We start from the raw sequence: 20,930 nt of genomic DNA, 5'->3' as shown, positions 1-20,930 counted from the left end.
TCCCCAGGGCCAGGACACCTTCCCAGTGGACCACCTAAAATGCACAAACAAAAACGGATGCTTAGAGCTGCACCAGAAACTGATACCCAAGCAGTAACAACTCATTCTGTCCACCAGTCACCGCTCACCTCGCTCCATCAACCTTGACCACTGCTATTCAGCATTACTTCCTACAAATAAAGATGAAGAACAAAGCTGTAACACGGTCACCATTTACACTTGCCCTGCAAAGACAAACGGTGACTGACCTTCCTGTGGGAACCACCTCACCTGGTATGGGGCACTCTGTCACAGGTTCAATCCCTCTGCAGCTGAAAGAAAGTTACGACAAAAGTCAAAGTACTGCATGAGAACTTACCAGCTCCAGACATCTTGTGTCAATCTAGAAATACCATCTTGAGTCCAACTAATCCCTACATTACAAATGTCAAGTCCCTAGGACTTATCCTATTACACCTACACCCAGACCATGTAGCAGGGCAAAGCAGCCCCGGCCCAAACACACAGACACCTGTGACACAGGAGATGACAAACAAGGGGATGCAACAAGGAGAGGAAACTCTCAGCAAGAAGAATTACCAATGAGATGACCTAGATGAGGCCGATGAGGCTCAAAGAACTCCGGCAGAAAAAGACCCTAACAGAAGGACTTATGCCAAGAACCGCAAAGATGGATGCCCGAGAACCATACGGTTGGAATCCTCCACCTATCCTCGCATTCTCACAAGTCCTAATCTGTTATAATGGATCGTTGTGGTGCACAGCTGTCAATACAGCTCAGAACAAGACTGTAAAAGGTGTCTGACTCAATATTGCTAAAGAGAGATGCGATTCCGATGCATGTCCAAGCTTGCAAGTCAAAGGTTCAAGAGTACCAGCGTCGGGCCAAGGAATGCAAAGGAGACGCTAAGGATGATGCCCAGCATTTCTGATAAGCCCCTCAAAGGGGTAAGGCAGAAGACATGTGACACGATGCCCAAAAGACACAGAACACACAATAGACAAGTGACACAACACGCACCGGGACTGCTCTGCCCTGTACACCTCAGCATTGTGATCAAAAGTGAGACTTTCCCTTTACACGGCCTAAGGGGCCCTCTCGTGGACATCCCCATCTCCAAAGCTAATTCAAAAATCCCTCCCACCAAGTCCTGACCCAGCACACCACTCTCATCCCCCTCCCTGAGGTGTAGCCCTCGACTTAGCTCTCGGATATCCAGGGATGCAAATCCTCATCAGGTGCAAAAGAAGGCCGCCTCGTCCTCTGGGGAGTTCCTGCCCTCAGTGAGCTGTTCTCTCTTAGTCTACTACAAGAAAGAAAACCAAACATCAGTGCCTGAACTCAGCAGCACATCAGCCAAAACCCAACAATTCCACTACTCACCGTCTCCTGAGAACGCCCCGGTCCTCGGCTCATACACCGTGGCCGCACTCCAAGGCTGCCGGCACAGGGTATACCTGGGTTAAAAGGAGACAAGGTGATGGGGCATTGCTGAAACTTGAGTGGACCCTCGCTCCTCCCTCCCTCCCCGAGTCGCTGCAACTCCTCAACCATTGCCAAAGGCTGCCCAGATGGCACCTTCAAACAGAAAAGGTACAGGCTTCATCGCAGAGTCCTGTAATAGTTCTGGAAGGCTCACAGGGGCAGCTCAAGGGTGATAAACTGGCTCCATCAGCTGGTCCATGAGGGGGTTCAGCCCCTGTAGGCATAATACGAGTGGGCCACCTAAAACACACAAATGGATGCTTAGACAATGCATGCTTTGAGCTGCCCCAGAATTTGGCACCCAAGCAATAACTGGTTGTGTCCACTGGTCACTGCTTACCTCACTCACTTGACCTTGACTGCTGATATCCAGGTTTACTTCCTAAAAATAAGGACAAAGAACAGCCCTGCAACATAACCACCATGAAACACCACCCCTGAAAAGCTGAATGATGACCAACCTTCCCAAGGGAGAAGGGGCAAAACAAAATGGAAAGGCACATACCGATGTAGTGTCCAAAAGTGCTGCATTGCCGAGGCAGGTTCCACCTGAAAGTGCTCGACTGTGACCTCTGTCTGGAAGGGTGTCTCTCATGTTGGAGTAGCAATTTGAATGCTGCAGACCACCTGTAAAACACAAAAAATCAAAGGCTACTTATAGTTTCATCACTAATACAACAACTCCAGTAACATCCAGTTCTGTGCTGGAATCAATACTCATCCAGCTCATGGTCCCCCCGGTGCCAATACCCTGCTGCTTCAAGCACTTCACATCTTCAAAATGAAAGTCCCAACAGTGAGGTAAACGTAGAGCCCAAAGTCAGGCCATAGCTTGGACTTCAGGCACCGACCCACCTCGTTGCTGTGCTCCTCTGGCCTCCTCTGTTCATATCAGGTTTACATCCTATCCATCTGCAAAAGAATTATTTGTCAAAGTTACCCAGACAGACAGGGAAAGCTTAGCCTTTCCCAAGTTCTCATTCCTCAAAGCAAACTGCCTAGGATCCCACAACAGTGGGCCTTAGGACAAACTACTATAAAACTGCAAGACACCACTGCACCACTCCCACATCTCCACTGAACACCACACAGACTGGCCACAGTCACTCTGTCCGAGGCATGGCTCAGGTGGCTAAGCAAAGCAAAAGGTTCCCTCTAAAGTCTCCTTTCTTCTCCACCTACCCCCCCTCAGGACTACTCTACAGGGCAGAGCAATTCCAGGCGAGACACAAACTCAACACATTATACTACAAACAGTAGGACACAAGGATGATAAAAAAAGCTCTCGGCAAGAAGAACGATGGCAAGAAGAAGAGACGACGCCAAAAGAGACAACCGAGGGTGTGGCAATGGTGGATGAAGGAGGCTCTAAGGAGCAGAAGAAAAGACTGTAACAGTGACCTCTTCTAAGAACTGTCAGTCACAGTGATCAAGATGGCTGTGAGAGACAATGCCACATTTAGAATGCTCCCATCTCCTGACAATCTTACAAGCCCCAGGACATTACAGCTCACGGCTGGAAAGGATGGATGGCAGTACAGCCGGGAACAAGGCCTCAAAAGACATCTGACTCAATGCTTCCAAGATGTGATTCCAAGATGCGGCCAAGCCCACTGGTAAAAGAACAAGTGACATTGGCATCCTACCAAGAAGTATGAAAGTTCAAGAACCTAGAGATGATGGCCAATGCTTATGATAAGCCCCTTAAGGATAAAAGGCACAGAGATCTGATCCGAGGGATGCCAGAAACACAAAACACACACGGGACGAGACAACACACACTGGAACTGCTCTGCGCTGCACACCCTACAGTTGCAATCAAAAGTAGGGCTACTCCCTTTAGCTTACCTAACAAGCCCCTTGGAGAGCATCCCTTTCCCCTACACTAATTTTTACATCTCTCCCAGGAATTTCCAACCCACTACCCTGCTATCATCCCATCTCTAGGTCCTGGCCCCCAACTTAGCTTTTAGGTGACCAACAATGTGAATCCACACTGGATGCAAAAGGAGTCCACCTCAGCCCTCTCCAAAGGCACTGTGATCACCAGGTTGGCATCTTAGTCAGCTATGACAAAGAAAACCAAAATCAATGCACCCGTGGAGTGGCATACAAGCCAAATCCCAACAAGTCAGCTACTAACTGGGACCCTGCTCCCACTCCCACTCATACTTACAGTCCTTAGCTTACCTATCAGAAGCCTCCATCTCCAATGTCATCTTGGACCCAGGGTAGCTTCCTCTTGCAGCAAAATGAATCTGCTGAAAAAACTGAAGTATCATACCTGACACAATCTGGAATTTCAGGAAGTTGCCATGAACCATGCACTTAATGCTATCTTCTTCACAGAGTCTTCAAAGCCTCTATTACTTCAGATACCAAAAGTACCTGCTGAAAAAAAGCTGAGAAAACCCAAAAGACCCCCTTCACAGAAAGAAGAAGACACCCTTACCCCAACTAACCCCACAGAGGAAATAGGCCTCTTTTACCCAGGACTGGGGTTAATATACCCCTGGCCAGGCCCGCCTCTCGTTCCCACAATGCCCGGGAAAAGGGAGGAGGCAATTTTACCATCAGGGATAAAAGCACTGGGAGGAGTTGTAGCTGTTTGGCTGCTCTGACTTAAATTCCAGGGGAGTAAGGGGCTCTGTAGGTGCCTTCTTTTTTTACTACAGCCACACCTGCCAAAAGAGTAGATAACAGGTAAGAGAAGAAGCTTCTTGTCTCAGCAGCATAGGCAGGTGAGTTGGGTAATTCCTTGTTAACATGTGTAATTGTTCATTAGTCATTCCTGGGTAGTATGCTGTAGGCAACTAAGTAGGCAAGAGAAGAATAGTAGTAGTAGTATAAATGGTGTAGCTCCTGCTGGGGCTTCTAGTTAGGGCCATAAGTGTCATGAATAAGAACAAGAAAAGTAATGGACTCTTGGGCAGCATTAGGTTATATATGTACTGGGCTCGCTCCCTTGTGAGAGATTTGATGCCAGGGCATGGGTAGAAGTGTGGATTTAAACCCTTAAAATGCTGAAAAAGGGGAGTTTGCTTCAACTGAACCCCTTAAAATGAGGGAATAGGAGATGTTTGCCTTTACTAATGCTATTGTAACTAATGGGTTCTCCCTTCTGAATCACCTGAAATACTGCAGCCTTTGGTACTTCTTTACCTCTCTATCCTGCCCTTCAATCCTGTTGCAAACGCGGGGAAAACCCAAAACTCTGGGTTTTTTCCCCCCCTTTCCTTTTCATTTTGCCTCCTCTTTTCCTGCAGGTTTTGGACTATCCAGGCTTGCATGTGGATTAGACACCTTGGAAGCTCAGCTCCAGGTGGGGTTGCAGCAGTGTTGGAAGCACCAGGGATTCCCCCGAGGTTTGGTGTGAGGAGCTGCAGCTTGGGAGGGGCTGGGATTTTGTGCAGTCTCTCACAGACTTAGAAAATAGCAAGAAAATCCTTCCTAGCAGCATTTCTCTATCTACAGAGTCCTGAGAGCAGGTTGGTACGGCCAGTGCTGGGACTCCGAAACAGTGACTAAATCCTGTTTTCAGGGCTTGAGGAAGAGAGCCAGTCCTGTGTGTTTGGGCTCACAAAGAGAAACTGAAGTGCTGCATTTTGCTGGACCTGAATTAAAGCACAAGGGCTGTGTTTTGATGCTCAAAGCGGGCTTTTCGGGCTAGGGCGAGTCTGTGTCTCTGAGCTCCGAGTCCTGCCTTAGGCACAGCCCGAAGCCGGGCTCCCCGGCCTCACGCAGAGCTCGGGAGCAGCGACTCAGCGCCGCGTCCGGGGCTGGCGGCAGAGCCCGGGGCCGCGTCGTGGGGCCCAAGGCGGGCTCCGGGAGGGGCTCAGGGCTGAGCGGAGCCCGGCCCGGCGCGTCGGGCCCGGCTCGGGATCCCGGGGCTGCCCGGGCGCTGGCACAGCCCCGGCTCCCCGCGGAGAGCCGGCCGGAGCAGGAGCGGCAGCGCCGGGCTCGGCCCCAGCGCCCGTCCCGGAGCGGCTCCTCCCGGTCCCGATGCCAGCCCCAATCCCGCCGGGGAAGAGGCGGCGCCGCCCGGGACCCGCAGCGGCCGCCAGCAGGACCCGGAGCCCCGGTCCCGGGAGCGGCCCCGGTGCGCGGGGCGGGCCCGGCCCGGGAGAGAGGGGCGGGGCCCCGAGCGATGGAGCCGCCCCCGTGCCGGGCAGGGCGGGCCCCGGGGCCGGGCGGGGCCGGGGCTCTGGGGCGGTCCCGGGCCCGGCTCAGGTGCGTGGGGCCGAGGTGTTTGAAGCCCCGGAATTCGCCCCCTGCCGCCATTTGCTCCCTTAGAGCCTGGGGAGGTTGCGGCCGGGCCGGCCTCCCCGGGCGTGGCCCAGGTGAGGCCCCCGCTCCCCCTCTTTCTCCTGCCCTTATACTCCTCCTTCCCTCCCTTCTTGCATGCTCACACCCAGTCCTCCCCGGTGGCCACAGCTCCTGGGGGTCCCTTATGGCTTCACACCCCTCCCTGGGTGTCCCCTCTGTGTCCCCCACGGCTGGTCTGGGCTGACCCCCCTGTCCCGCAGGATCCAGCCCGGGATGCTGCGCGGTGCTGAGCACTGAGGGGCACCATGGGGTGCGCGGCGTGGCCCCCCGCGTGGCGCCGGAGCCCCCTCGGTCGGTGCTGAGCGCTCCTTGATGGAATTGCAGTGAATGGAACAGAAGCCCAGCACCCTGGACCCGCTGTTGGAGCCAGAGGACACCCGGTGAGCTCCCACCCCAGCACGGGGACATGCGGCGGACACGTGTGGCACCACGCCTGGCGTGTCCCAGCACATCCCTGTGTGGCCCATACCTGGCTGTGCCCTCTGTGTCCGAATGCCGTGTGTGTCCCCAAGTGTCTCCATGTCCCAGTGCCCACTGTGTCTCTTGCGTCGTCGTGCCCAGTGTGCCTTCATGCATCCCTGCGTGGTCACGTATGTGTCCGTGCCCTGGGTACCCCCTGTGTCCCCATGTGTCCCTGTGTGGTTGTGTATATGTCCATGCCTCGTGTGTCCCTGTGTCCTGGGTGCCCTTTTTGTTCCTGTGCCCATGTCCCCGTCCACCCCATGTGTCCCCACTCATGTTCCGAACCTGGGTGTCCCCATGTCCTGTACATCCCCGTACCCCAGGTGTCCCCCAGCCCCGCTGTACCCCACATGTCCGCAAGTGTCCCTATGTCACGTTCTGGGTATCCCCACACGTGCCCATGTCCTGCGTGTCCCCCTGCCCCCCACATGTCACCGGCTAGGTCCATCCCCTGGTGTCCCTGTGTCCCCACGCCCACATGCCCCCACTCGTGCCCCGCCATGGTGTCCCCCCACTCGTGCCTCTCCCAGCCGCCCCCTCCCCTCACCCTCCACCCCCCCCCGGGACTATTTCGGGCCCCCGGTGGGGGGTGGCGGCCCGGGGTCCCCTTGGGCTGGAGCGGCCCCGGGGGATGCGGGGTCCCCGGGGCTCCCCCCCCGCAGGTGCCGATCCCCGCGGCCCCGGGCCCCCCCCCGCGGGGACGGGCGCGCGCGGACCCCCGCCGCCCGCCATTGGCTGAGCCCCGATGACGTCACTTCTCCGCTCAGCCAAAAGGACATTTTGTCTTTGACTGGGAAGGAGCCCCTCCCCCACCCTTTTCCTTCCCCTCCCCCACCCGCCTTCCCTTCCCTTCCCTTCCCTTCCCTTCCCTTCCCTTCCCTTCCCTTCCCTTCCCTTCCCTTCCCTTCCCTTCCCTTCCCTTCCCTTCCCTTCCCTTCCCTTCCCTTCCCTTCCCTTCCCTTCCCCCGCTCGGTCCCAGCCCCCCCAGGGCGGTGTCGTGTCCCGGAGGGGGGGGGTCCCGACAGGGGTGTTCTGGGTGGGGGGGGTCCCCAGGGCCCTCTCCTACCCCCCCCATCCCGCACTCCCGGGCTGGACCCCACCTGTGACATCGCTGCACTGGGACCCCCGGGTGGGGGCTGCCCATTTCCCAGCAGAGAAGGGGGTTCGAGGGGGGTTTTGGGGGAGCTGTTGGAAGTTTGGGGGGGTGCAGCGGGAATCCGTGGGCACCCTCTCAGCCTGTCACCCCCCTCCCGTAGGTGGCTGGATGGGAAGCGCAAAAGAAAGAGCAGCCAATGTTTGGTGAAGAGCAGCATGTCAGGTACGGGGACCCACGGCACCCCCCGAACCCCCCCGGGCACCCCATGGCCCTGCTGGGCACCCCCGGGTCCCCCGAGTACCTCATGTGCTCGCCGGGTTCTGCAGGCACTCCGTGTGAGCATTGTAGGGGCCTCGAGTCCTTACCAGGGACCCCTGGATACCCTTCGTGTTCCTTGTGGACATCTTGGGGTCCCCAAGTCTCTTCAGGCAAGTCAGGGTGCCACGGACACCCCATGTCCCTGGCAGGCACCCTGGGGGCCCCAAGTCCTTGCCAGGGTCCCCTGGCCACCCCATGTATGACCTGGGTCCCCCAAAGTCAATGGACATCCCTTGTCCCCCATGGTCACCCCAAGATTCCTGTGTCCATGCAGGTACCCCAGGGTCCCACGGACGCCTCATGTCTCGACCGGGTCCCCTGGAGTCCCACGGACACCCCTTATCCCCTGTGAGCACCCCAGGAACGCCAGGGTCCCGTGGACACCCCATGTCCCTGGCAGACACCCCAAGGTCCCCATGTCCCCCAGGCACCCCAGAGTCCCATGGATACCCCACTCCCATGTCCCCCCCTGCACCCCACATCCCTGCAGGGTCTGCTGGGGTCCCAGTCCCCCACATCCCCCTCGGCGCCTCGTGGGTCGGGGTGCCGCCATTGGGGCGGCAGCGCCCTGGGGTGGGCGATAAGGGGGGCCCTGCGGGCACTGCCCCCCGCCCTGCCCCATTCCCGGCGGGGAGCAGCCGGTGCCGGCGGGACCCGATGGGGGGCCAGGGGGGAACCCAAGCGTCCGGCTCCCGCCCATCCCCTGCACCCGCCCCGCTCCCGGAGGGAGGGAGCACCCAGGGACCCCCGCATCCGGCACCTGCAGAGCGCCAGAGTGGGCTCGAGGGGTGCCCACGCCTGGGTTTGTGGGATCCCGGGTGGGTGCGGCGGTCCTGGGGTGCTGGGGACACTCCCCTGAGTTACAGGTGCTCCATGCAGGGGGGACCCAGGCATCCGGTCCCTTTCCCATCCCTCTCACCCTTCGGGGATCCCCAATTCCAGCCCCCCCAAAACACAAGGGTGGGCTCCCGGGAGGGACATGAGGGGCCCAGGGTGCTGGGGACCGCCCCATGCATCATGGGCAATCTGTGCCTCAGTTTCCCTGAGCAGTCGGTGGTGGGGAGGCTGGGGGGACTCTGGTGGGGGGCTGGTTCCTGGCCTGCCAGGCGGGGGGACCACGGACAATGACAGGGACAGTGGGTCTCTGTGTGCCAGGGGGACAGGGACCCCCCCCGCTGCCGGTTCCCGGCCAGATAATGGGATAATGGGGGCTTTATTGGCGTGGGGGGCTCAGGCACCCCCCCCCACACCCCCAGTGTTAACCCTTCCCGTGCCAGGGCAGGGGTAGTGGTGGGGCAGACAGTGGGTGCAGACAGAGGGGAAACTGAGGCACAGGGAGGGGAGGGCTTACTGGGGGTCCCTGGCATGGGGTGTGTGGGGTGTCCCTGATGTGAGGCATGCAAGGGGGTCCCTGACTCAGGATTCCTGGAGGATCCCTGATGTGGGGTGTGTGGGAAGGTCCCTGCTACAGGGTGTTCCAGGGGTCCTTGACTTGGGGTGCCCTGAGGGTCCCTGTCATGGGAATCCCTGTCATGGAGCACCCCATGAGTCCCCGCTGCGGGGGTCCCTGCTCTGGGGTGCCCTGGGGGTCCCTGACCTGGGGGTCCCCGCAGGGTACATCCCTAGTTACCTGGACAAAGATGAACAGTGCGTGGTGTGCGGGGACAAGGCCGCCAGCTACCACTACCGCTGCATCGCCTGTGAGGGCTGCAAGGTGACTTGGGGCAGGGGGCTAGGGGGGCTCAGCAGTGCTCACTGGGTCACTCCCCCATGCCCTCCCCAGGGATTTTTCCGTCGGACCATCCAGAAGAACCTGCACCCCACCTACTCCTGTGTCATCGACAAGATCACCCGCAACCAGTGCCAGCTCTGCTGCTTCAAGAAGTGCATCTCCGTGGGCATGGCCATGGACTGTGAGTTGGGGGGCGTGGGGGGGCTCGGCTGGGGGGCAGGTTGGGGTCCCGACACCCTGGGGCACATTGGGGTACCCGGAGTAGCTGCAGGACTGGGCTGGTATGTGATGCAGCAGTGGGGTAGAATGCATGAATGGGGGGTCCTAGCTGACTGGGGGGCATCCCAGATGATAGTGGGGGGCTTTTGGGAGGTGGGTTGGGGTCCTGGTGCTATGGGGCAATTTGGGATGCCCAGAGCAGCCACAGGAGGAGGCTGGGGGGGGTCACCATGGGGTGCTATGCTGCAGCTGTGGGATGCATGGATGGGGGGTCCTGGCTGATGTGGGGGGATCCTGGCTGATGCTGGGGGTCCGGCAGTGGTGCTGGATGACTCGAAGCAGGTAGCCAAGCGGAAGCTGATCGAGGAGAACCGGGAGTGGCAGCAGAAGGAGGAGATGATCAAGTCCCTGCAGCATCGCCCCAGCGCCGAGGAGTGGGAGCTGATCCGCCTTGTGACAGAAGCCCACCGCAGCACCAATGCCCAGGGCAGCCACTGGAAGCAGAAGCGGAAATTCCTGGTGAGGGGATGCAGTGGAGGGACTCTGTCACCATCTCGGTCCCCCACCCTGGCCCCCAGCCCTAGCCAGGATCTGCTGAGCACTCACACACTCAGCACACACATGGTGGCAGTGCCAGGGTTTGGGATGTCACCGGTGTCCTTGGGCAGTCGAGGGGGGTTGGGACATTGCCCAGTGTCCTTGAGCTGGTCACCCCTAAAGGGTTCAGGGGTGAGCAGTGACCAAAGGGGACAGCTGTGCCCGCGGGTGGCCCTGGCCCTGCCATTGGCCCTGTCACTGGCCCTGTCACGCAGCTTCCTCTTCTGGCTGCTGCACTGGCCCTGCCACGAGTGTTCCCCGGTGACATGGAGGCCCCAGAGGGGGGGCAGGGTCACATCACACCCCCCGGGGTGTCTCAGGGAGGGGGGACAGGGTCACACTGCACCCCCTGCCACTGTCCACCGTGGGGGTCCCAGAGTGGGACACGGTCACACTGCACCCCCAAACCCCACTGTCCATTACGGGGGACACAGTCACACCACACCCCCCCAATGACCCATCTGCTGTGGGGGTCCCAGGGGTGACACGGCCACACCACGTTCCCCAATGCCACCGTGGCAAGTCCCTCTCTGCCTTCAACCTGGATGACACCGAGGTGGCCCTGCTCCAGGCTGTGCTGCTCATGTCCTCAGGTGTGCGTGCACACCAGTAGTGGGGGAATGGGGTGGGTACCCCATGCCAGAGGAATCAGGGTTGGGTGTTGGGTGGGCACCCCAATGCCCAGAGTTCTCACTGTCCTGGGGAGGTGTTGGGTGGGCGCCCTGATGCCAGAGATCCCCAGCAGCTTCAGGGGGAATTGGGAGGGCACCCCATGCCCAGAGGCTGTGCACGGGGATTGTTGTGTTGGCACCCCCTTGCCCACAACCCCCAGCACGTGGAAGTGCACTGGGTGTGCACCCTAATGCCCAGAGTCCTGACTGTCTTGGGGGTGTGTTGGGTGGGCACCCTGATGCCAGAGCCTCACAACATCTTCAGGGTGTGTTGGGTGGGAAACCGTGCCCCCCCTGGATTTTGGGGGGGTTTGGAGTGGGCACCCCAATTCCCAGAGCTTCAGGCAGCTGTGCCAGGCTGGGAGGGGTCCCAGGAGCATGAGGTGGGCACCCCAATCCCTGGTACCCAGGAGCACAGGTCCCCTTGGTGCCCTGGGGCCCCCTGCCAGGCTGACGTGGGTCTGTGGGGTGGGCACCCCAACACCCAGGGGGTGCATGGGACACTCAGCCCTGTGGGAGGGAGAATCCCTGCAGGTATGGGATTGGGAGAGGGACTCTTCCATGGGCAATGAGTGCCAGGACAAGGAGAGGTTTAAACTGAAAAGGGGAGATTGTGATGGGGTATTGGGAAGAAATTCCTCCCTGTGAGGGTGCTGAGGCCCTGGCACAGGCTGCCCAGAGAAGCTGTGGCTGCTCCATCCCTGGAAGTGTCCAAGGCCAGGTTGGACAGGGCTTGGAGCACCCTGGAATAGTGGAAGGTGTCCCCGCCATGGCAGGGGGGTGGAACTGAGTGAGCTTTAAGGTCCCTTCCCACCCAAACCATTCCATGATTCCACAATCCCCTGATGATTCCCTGATTCCCGCAGACCTGACGGGGCTGATCTGTGTCGAGAAGATTGAGAAGTGCCAGGAGATGTATCTGCTGGCCTTTGAGCACTATATCAACTACCGCAAACACAACATTCCCCGCTTCTGGCCCAAGCTGCTGATGAAGGTGATGGATCTGCGGGGGGGTAGGAAAGCAGAGACCCCCCCAGTTTCTTTCTCTCTCCCCCACACTCTCCCTTTCTCTCCCAGCCTCCCTCCTACCCTCTCCCCAGTGCCTCCCACCCTCTCTCCCAGCTCCCCTGTGCATCCCCGATCCCCCCAGCCCTCCTTTCTCCCTGCTCCCCAACCCGACTCCCCTCTCTTCCCCTTCTCCCCCTCATCTGTCCATCATCCTTTCCCCCCCTCGTTCTCCCCTGTTATCCATAGGAAGGAAAGCCCGGTGCCCCAGTGTGTCAGGTGCAGAGGATGAGCTGTCCAGGTGCCGGGGGCGGGCGGGGCTCTCCCGGCGCGGGGCCGCCCCCGGGCACCGAGTGCCGCCGGTGCCGTGGGTCGCGTGGCTTCTCCGGTCCCCTCGCACCGTGGAACGGCGCCAGCCCGGAGCGAGTCCCGGTAATGGGCGCTGGGGAACACGTGTGGCTTGAATGGAAAAAAACCCAACCCCGACCTCCCAGGCTTTTTGCCTCGGGGCTTTGTTGCTATTGCCTGAGCCACGCCTTTAAATACCGACGAGGGCGCCTGCTGGAAGCGGTGTTCCGTGGTTTTTGTACTCTCTATTTGTGGTGTTCATTTTTATCTGGATGCACAGTTGGGCTTTTTGGGCAGAAGGTGCCCCTCAAACCACAAGGCTCGTTTCAACCTTGTATTCTATTGTTTGGACGATCCAGGGTGGGTGAGGACTTTGTCTTGTTACCGTACTAGGGAATGGAATGCAGGAGGTTCTTACAATTTTGGTATTGAAGTTGGAGTGTTGAAGGATATCGGTCTGATGGTAGTCTTAACCTATGAGCTACAGGCATTTGTAAAAAAACTTCAGCCTTTCCTGCCAGCAGCCCTATACATCTAAAAGCACGTGCATTTCTTAACAAGTCTCTGTGTCATAGTGACTTTAAAAATTAAAACACGTGTGTTCTGCCTTACCTAGGACTGGGGCTTTTTTCTACAAGTTCAGTTTGAGCAGATGTTCTTGTCTGTGCTTTTAACGTGAATGGCCTTGATTTTGCAGCAAAGTCAGTGAGATGGCACCTGAATGCAAGGGTTTGGGTTTGTGAAGCTTTGCAGAATGATGGCCTATATTTATATTTCTTTCAGAAACTCTCCGTATGCTGCACACAAACCTAATTTAGAGAGTTTTACTGAGACAGCAGATTCAAGCCCTCATTGTTAGGGGACGTCTGTAATGCCATTGTCTGCTTGACATTAATTCTTCCAGCTGTGCATCTATGTATTGTAATTGCCCTGACTTTTTTGGTCACAGTTTGTTTTCTGCAGTGCCCTCGTGCCTGCGCAGCACTCGCGATGCTGCCGTTGAACCTGGGCTGTGTGACAGATGGGGCTGTCCTGTATCAGAAAGTTACGGGAATGTATGTAGACGTCAGATGGAATGCTGGTCTCTCTGCTCACCCTTGGCTCTGTAATTTCGTCATCCAGCCATGGAGGACCTGTGCAGCCATAACTGGCCAAGGTAGTGGGGGAGCACAAGCTGCAGCTCTGCAGGAGATAAGGGACCTCTTGCCCACAGCAGAAACAGCAAGTAAGTGCAATTCTCAGAACTCTTTACTGCGCCCTTAACTGCAGTATTTCCCTGCTCTATAATCTGGCCAAAGTTAGGTAGGTTTTAATAGGGATAGACACATTTCTACCACAAAGGTCACCTCTCTGCCAGATTTCAAAATTTCCCTTCTGAAGCTAGAGATCCTCATGTAAAAGGTTGCCTGAATTTATGTAACATGTGCCAAGCAGTCTATTTTTCCTTTAATAATATTCCTGGAAATAGTGGAACTGTTTTGGCTAAAGCAGATGCTGAACTGTTCAGAATGAAATTCTCAGAGCTAAAATCTGGCCAAGTAGAGTAACGTGCCATTTTGTTAACACTGGGGAAGGCTGAGCTCCATGGCAGCAGGGAGGGGAGGTGGCACTGCTGGTCGGCAAACCAAGGAAAGCAACAAGCACTGCTTTTAGGAAACTGCCAGCTTGAAGCCAGTGAGGAACATCCTTGGGCTCCTGCACTCTGTGTTTTTATGTTCACCTTAAATAACGAACAGAGAAACCCAGAGGCACCAGCGCTACTTCCAGTTACCTTGAACTGCTTAAACACGTAGTTTAAATCACCCAGGCTCCGTTCTCCCCACCTGTATTGCTTCTGGGCTTAAGGCTGGATGTATCTATGGAATCTATAGTTATGTATTGGAGTTTGGCCTGAAGTAATTTGTGTTGCCGACTTGGTACTCTTTCCCCGCCCTGGAAGTCCATCTGCAGAACCCCTCTGTGCCAGACAAGAGAGTCCCCCATAGATGTTTCACTATACAGTTATATCTTTTGGTCAAAGCCTTACAGGGCTATGATGTGAATGAGGACAAAGCTCTGTTTTTCTTCTTTGCTCTCTGCCCTGTCTTCTTTCTCTGTATTTTAGGACCCAAGTAACAGGGCCATAAAGCTCCTGTTCTGCTTCCTGGTTGTGTCACCGAAACTGCAGGAAAAACAAAAAAGCCTCCAGCAACATTTTTAATGTTAGAGAGTCAAGGCACTACTTTATTCTCTGGCCAGGATGTAGCACAGAAATCATCTCATCCACACATAGCCCGGGTGTGCCGAGAGAATCATTCCATGACACATGACCTTTACTAGAATTTTCAGATCTTTTTTACAGTCAAAACTCATAGAAACGAATTGGATCAGTGTTCATTGGTCTCAAGTTGTGTAGTTCCTAGTATCTGGTCTCCTATTAGATCTGTGTTTCTTCGCTTCTGATGTTAATTAGATCTTCAGGGGTAGATGTTCTTAGATGGCCGCTGACATCTGTTCTGGTGATGTTCCCTCAATGGCTTTATCTTATTGGGGCTACTCCTAGTCTTTTGAAATGCTAAACCCATCAGGCCTCACCTAGAGAAACAATGCCCTGGAAAGAAGCTTCAGTTCCCTTTCCCTGAGGCAAAGATGAGCAAACCTGGCCAAAGTCATATATAAAAAATTTTTAAACTGGTATGTTTTCCAACAGTTGTATATAATGCTTTATTACATAAATGGGCTGGGAAAAGCTCTGGTACCCCTTACCAAGTTGGCTTTGTCTCAGACAATGCTGTTATTTTGGGGCTAGACATGAAGCTCCTGTCTCTGGAATTGAAAATGAATATAGGAATGACTGAACAAACAAACCTGGTACACTCTTAAAAAATTGTGTGCCCATTGACCTCAGCACCCCAAGCTGGATTCCCATGCTCTTTCCAAATTCTTGCCGTTCAAGTCCTTTCCATGCGCTCACTTGCTACTCAAACTTTTTTTTTGTTTTGTTTTAAATGATACTGGTACCAGAGCACGGGCACAGCACTTCTATGAGCTGCACAGCACTTCTATGAGCACTTCTATGAGCTGTGAATATCTCTTTTTATGGATACAGTGTGTGCATGCTGTGGCTTTGGGCACAGGGTATGTCAGTGCTAGTGCAAGGCTAATAACAGCCTCTAAAGATAATTTGAGAAGTTGCTTACCTTTCCCCAGGGAACAGGACATGTCTTTGTATTTCCACCTTCAGATACACAACTCACTTGTGGGCTTGACTGCATAGCAAATAGAGTGTGAGAGTCATCCTTGTTTATATGGATTTTTTTTTCCCCCTCTCTCCTTTATGTTTTGCTTTGCCCTCTCGTTTGCTTTCTGCCTGTTTTCTCTGAGGCTAGTGATTTCTTGGCAAGTTATTGTTCATAATCAAAGAAAGGTAGTGGGCAAGCAGCAACTGCTGTCTTAGGTAGCCCAAGCTGATCCTGCCGCTGCTTCGGCAGGAGAAAGCAGCTGTTTGAGAAGAGCACAGCTGTCCTGGGCTTTGTGCACACACGGGCTGCTCAGAGCAGCCCCTTGACCCCATGCTGGCTCTGTGACCTCTGCCACTCTGACTGGTAACAGTGATGGCAGTTTGTGTTGAGGCTTTGTTCTCTGCTCCACAGAGAGAAACATTAAAGTGCAGAGTAACTAAGTGGCTTTTCAAAGGCTACAGAATGAATCAGTGAATGAATAACAACCCCCAGCGGCTCCAGGCCCCCTTCTCTCTGCAGAACAATGCCTTTCTCCCTGTGTGAAGATGTGCACGTAGGATAGGTTGCATACAGAATTATGTATTTCAAAAGAAATTTGAATATTAATATTTATATTGTAGTGATGCCACTGTCCTCTAGGCTCTGTAAATAGCAGCACCACAACAATGTGAATTATTCCTTTTATGCAAAACCCTGGCCAGTGAAATAGCTTGCCAATACAAAATAAAATTGCTGCACAAAAGTTTGACAGCTACATTCATTATATATGTCAATCAAAGGATCCTAAAAGCTTTATTGTCCCTGTACAGAGTCTGAACAATCTGCTAGCCCAATATGCCGCAAAGCTATTTTCTCTCTACTCCTTTCATTTAAAAAATAGCCACCAATAACTTTTGACAAACAGTCTGAGAAAACTGCATGAGCAGCAAGGAAATCTTAGATTTTCTTGGCTATCTGTGGGCTGGAGCCTTCCACTCACTGGGCTCTTTCAGATGTCACAGTAGATGAGATCTGGTCAGAAACACGGAGCCCTAAAATTACTCTACAAAACCCAGGCTGGCTGGGGTCGTGGGGAGGGCATGGGGAGGTAGGGAGGAGAACTTAATGCTGAATATAAATGAATTAAATAATTTTTGGTTAAGGCTTTTTGTTGCTTTCCCAGGTATGGGACATTCAAGCTCCTCTGTCCCAGGTCTCCCCCAGGTTAGGCTGGACCTGTCTTGATGAGCTCTTGCTCTCATCAGACCACCCTACAGCTTGGGAGTGTGAGGCCATGTGTATTTCAGCTGGATTCCCTTTTTCCATCGCGCTCGGTCCTGCGAAGCCCAGCTGTCACTTATGGCTCTAGGTGTTGTAAGCGGGGCAGGGGTCGGGCGGGAGCGGGGCTGTGTCCCGGGAGGCGGGTCTGGCGGCCGGTGCTCCCGCACGGGCGGTGGGGCCCAGGCCGGGCCCTGCCGGGAGCGAGGGCCCGGCAGCCGCAGCGCTGCGAGCCCAGCGCGGCCCCGCGAGGGAGCAGCCGGCGCGCCCCGCTCCTGCCCGGCCCTCACGCAGGCCGCCAGAGCTTCCCCGGGAGGGACGGACCCCACACCTTCGCTCGGCCCTGGGGAGGCCACATCTGGAGTGCTGTGTGCAGTTCTGGGCTCCTCAGGACAGGCGAGACATGGAGCCTCTGGAGAGGGTCCAGCTTAGAGTAACAAAGATGATTAAGGTGAATCTCATGTATGAGGAAAGGCTGAGGGTGCTGTCCCTGGTCAGCCTCAAGAAGAGACGCCAGAGAGGGGAACCTCATCAAAGTCTATCAGTATCTGAAGGGAGAGTGCCAAGAGGATGGAGCCAGGCTCTGGTTGGGTTTTGCCCAACAATAGTACAAAAGGCAGCGGGCAGAAACTGATGTACATGAGCAAGAACTTTACTGTGTGGATGACCAAGCACTGGAACAGATTGCCTAGAGAAGTTGTGGAGTCTCCCTCTTTGGAGGTTTTCAGAAGGTATCTGGACACAATCCTCAACAACCTGCTTTGGGGGACCCTTGCATGTCTGGGAGCTAGGTGACCTCCAGTGGTCCCTTTCCAATCTTTAACCATTCTGTGAAAGTGTGACATTGTAATCTTGTGCCATGACAGACCAGACTAAATCTGATTTAGGAGGGTGTCATAACTTTGATGTCTTTGTTCTGGGCTGTAGCTTAAATTGTTTCACAATTCAAAATATCTTGGAGGTTGGTTGTTTCCTGTAAGCCCTCAGCTTGCTTCTTAGCATGTGCTGGTGCATGGCTTTGCTCTCAGACCCTGGTCATGGGCAGTGCAGCAGCAGTACCTCAGGAGGTTACTTCCTGCATGCATATCTGCCTCTGCCTTTCTGACAGCTGCTTTTGGGAGGAGATGCTGCTCCTGGCCGGTGCTAAAGGGCTGACCTAAAAGTGTAAAGAATAGCCTTGCTCTTGTGTTTGGGAGCGAAGCATGGGGGTGCTCTGTGAGGATGCGTGCAGAGGAGATACTGCAGCAGGACTGCTGATCGTGACAACTAGTGCTTCTACTGAAAAAGCCTGGTGAAGAAACTGGTAAAATGGAAACTTTTAAAGAATTGAGGTGTTAATTCATGTGCTGAGAAAGCTGTGCTGCCCACTTACCATCCCAAAAACTGTGTAACATTTCCCTGAGGTGCACTGCTTGCTGCTGCATCATTGCTATGTCTTTGATCACAGGCAAAATTACCATGCTTTTGTAATCAGTAGACTCCACAAGTAGTTTCAAGATACATGGGAGTATATGGGAGTAAAAAGACATAGACTGACACTTCTCACAGTGTTGAAGTTTACATGGTGTGGTGTGTTCTCTCCCCATGCAGCATTGCCCTCCTGTACAGAGCCCTTTTATTCATGTTTTAAATAATTACCACTGTTGTGGCAATGGCATAGAAGTTGTTTCAGTGCAATTTGTGGCGAGCACCAAATATTGTGCAACAGAATGTCTGTTACCTGTGACAACAGCTACCTTTCATAACTACCTTTGATTTCAGGTTTGCAAGACTGGACTAAGCTGAATGTAGGTGGTGCTGACAGGATGCAAAAAGGCTTTCTGTAAGCAGAGTGGGCTGTGCTTTTCTCGCTAGTCCACCTCTGGCCAAGGACGTACTTTGTAGTGTGTGGGTGCAATGGTAAGGACACTGCAAATACTTTTGCTCCTGTGGTAAGGCTAGGAGCTTGGTGTTGTACGTGGAAAAAAAGCCTTCACAAGTCTGAAGCTTCTGCTGTGAGCATCACTGCTTCATCTTGTTATTCTGGCCCTAAAGGAAACCCTCCTGAAGGAATGCTGTAGCCAGCCCCTCTGTTTCTGTGAACAGGAGGTAGCGGTGGCTTCCCAGGGGGGATAAACCAGTCTTTGGTGCTTGCCTGTCTCACTTCTCTGCCTTGTGGGAAAGCGTTATGAATCCCTCTGTTTGGGTGATTGCTCACGCTTCTGCACCCTCAGACTTCATCTGTAAACTTTTAGCAGAAATTATGCACTGATGCTGGGATGGTTCTTGCCAGCTAGGAACTGTTTTCCAGTGTCACTCACTTGTAGTTGGCATGGGGAACTGCTGTGGCATTTTCTCGATGTTTAATGTGACCTAATTGTGTACTTCCACTGTCTGGGAGGATCAGCTCTTCTGGTGTGACAGCTGCCATAAAATCAGCGGTGCGTCTCCGGCATTTGCAGCTGGTTGCAAGGCACAAGTTCCTTGATTTTGCTGCATCAGCCCGGTGAAACCTTGCGGGGCTGTGTGTGCAGCCAACTGCCTTTTGTTACGCCTGGTAACAGCTTGGCAATATTAAAAAAATGTAACCTCCAGCTGTTTAATTGGCTCTAGGGAAATAAAAAGGCTTCCTAATAATCTTCATATTTACTTGGCACGTTTGGTTTGAAAGCAGATGGGTTGATTTACGAGATAAATGACAAAGCAAGAGGAGAAAAAGTGTGTCAGTGGCTTTACCATTAGAGAGGAAGGCATTTCTGATATGTGGTTAATCACGATTAACCTTTCTAGGTTTTGGTTTTTTTTACAAGTCAGCTTCTTGGACCTTCTGCCCGCCAGCTTGCTCAGCCAACTGATTCCCTCAGTGCCCATTGTCACCTCTCCCTATGACCTACAGGTAGGGGAAGGTGCAGAGCTGTAATGAAGGAGAGGGGCTGAGGTGGCCATTCCTTCTCAGTTGTGCCTTCTTTGCCCACTCCAGACTTGTGCAAGAGCCTCCCCCTTGCAGCACTCACCCCCTCCCCGTGGCCAGACCAGTAAATCCCTATGTCCTTTTGGATGGGCTGGGAATGCTCCTTCCTGAGGCACTGCTGCTTGAGGCACTGGCACTGAGCAGAGGAGGTTCTCCAAGCAGGCTGGTGCTGAGGCTGTGCCCTCCCTGCCAGAACCATGCACCCCTCTGCCCTGGCAGGCAGCTGGCAAGTTGTGAAATATGGTTCAGCACTTTTTTTTTAATATTAACTTGTGCAGCTGTCTTGGAAAGGATTAGAAATCAGTTCTGGAAAAGACTATGGTAGATTTTAGTGAAGAATTCTGCTGTGTCTTTAATTATTTATAAGCATCAGGATATAAGGACACCGTGTTAACCCTTCAGCAGTGAGAAAGATTACAAATAATCTAATCAATGGCATACGCAAATTTACAGATTGAGTAGGTTTAGTTGCAAGTTCTGAGACTTAGAAGTGAGGAAATACCAGAAATAAGGTTTCTGCTTATTATTTTGTATGTCAGCGTGTTTGGTGAGGCAACTGGATTAGATGAACACTGTATGACCCTTTCGACTGAAAGACACCATTCTACATTTCTGATGGCACAGGCCTCTCCTAAGGGCTCACAGATTTGCTTACCACCCCTGCTGGTTGCTCTCACCACCTTTCACTAGTGGGTTTTGCTCAGGGGATGCATCAAGGGCAGGTTCATGCCCACAAGGCTCCTGCTCTATGGCCCCAGGGCCAGGCAAGGCTGCAGCAGCACTGTGGAGGGGTTACTGGTTTTGGCAGCTGAATGGTGGCAGGAAAAGCAGCTTCCCTCCCTGCCACGTGTTTCTAAAAGGCTGCTGAATAAGTCAGGGAAGCCAAAGTAAGGCTCCTTTTTGGGCTCAGAAACCTCTGTGCTAGAAGAACCTGTCCCTGCCAGCTAGGGCCCCCCTTGTCCTGCCCATGGTGTGGGTAAGTCACAGGCTCCTCTTCTCTGTGTTGGGATGAACTGCCTAGGGAATGCTGTTTCCAGCAGCCTGGTGTGCTGGAAAAAGGGAGAAGGGAAGAGGGAATGTGGTGCCAGAGCTGCGTGCCATCGGGTTGTGTTTCCCTCTGCGGACAGAGAGTCTCTGGGCCGAGGTGAGATTGCTGGGAGTGCTTGGATGAGCTGTGCAGGAGACAGGGAGTTGGGGCTTGCAGCTGCTGCTGGAACCATTGCCTTAGGTCTGTGTCTGTGT

General features: G+C 54.3%; 1 protein-coding gene and 2 long non-coding RNA genes across 15 annotated transcripts; 1 reads left to right on the top strand and 2 right to left on the bottom strand.

The window, feature by feature from the left end:
* Positions 1 to 125: 125 nt before the first annotated feature.
* Positions 126 to 1,453, bottom strand: LOC138103300 (uncharacterized). Its single transcript, XR_011147696.1, has 3 exons — positions 1,385 to 1,453; positions 271 to 1,304; positions 126 to 170 (listed from the first exon to the last, which is right to left on the bottom strand). It is a non-coding gene; the product is annotated as an uncharacterized lncRNA (long non-coding RNA).
* Positions 1,454 to 1,491: 38 nt separating this feature from the next.
* On the bottom strand, positions 1,492 to 2,109 carry LOC138103299 (uncharacterized). The gene is made up of 3 exons (XR_011147695.1): positions 1,992 to 2,109; positions 1,827 to 1,868; positions 1,492 to 1,726 (listed from the first exon to the last, which is right to left on the bottom strand). It is a non-coding gene; the product is annotated as an uncharacterized lncRNA (long non-coding RNA).
* Positions 2,110 to 4,085: 1,976 nt separating this feature from the next.
* LOC138103500 (thyroid hormone receptor alpha-like) lies at positions 4,086 to 20,610 on the top strand. 13 transcript variants are annotated; one of them, XM_069001817.1, is made up of 7 exons: positions 4,086 to 4,189; positions 6,013 to 6,192; positions 7,531 to 7,592; positions 9,302 to 9,601; positions 9,982 to 10,158; positions 11,774 to 11,901; positions 12,162 to 13,203. In XM_069001817.1, exons 2-7 carry the CDS (start codon positions 6,140 to 6,142, stop codon positions 12,651 to 12,653), a joined length of 1,212 nt encoding a protein of 403 aa, XP_068857918.1. In that variant the 5' UTR covers positions 4,086 to 4,189; positions 6,013 to 6,139; the 3' UTR covers positions 12,654 to 13,203. The 13 variants fall into 13 exon arrangements, 12 of the variants coding, with proteins under 12 accessions (XP_068857918.1, XP_068857922.1, XP_068857917.1 ...); XM_069001821.1 differs by lacking the exons at positions 4,086 to 4,189; positions 12,162 to 13,203 and adding exons at positions 13,383 to 13,485; positions 14,365 to 16,986 and having other exon boundaries at positions 5,649 to 6,192; XM_069001816.1 differs by lacking the exon at positions 4,086 to 4,189 and adding an exon at positions 5,649 to 5,826.
* Positions 20,611 to 20,930: the final 320 nt, after the last annotated feature.

The sequence above is a fragment of the Aphelocoma coerulescens genome (assembly GCF_041296385.1).
Source record: "Aphelocoma coerulescens isolate FSJ_1873_10779 chromosome Z unlocalized genomic scaffold, UR_Acoe_1.0 ChrZ, whole genome shotgun sequence".
In the NCBI taxonomy this organism is placed as follows: domain Eukaryota; kingdom Metazoa; phylum Chordata; class Aves; order Passeriformes; family Corvidae; genus Aphelocoma; species Aphelocoma coerulescens.
This window is presented reverse-complemented; position numbering and strand designations above follow the sequence as displayed.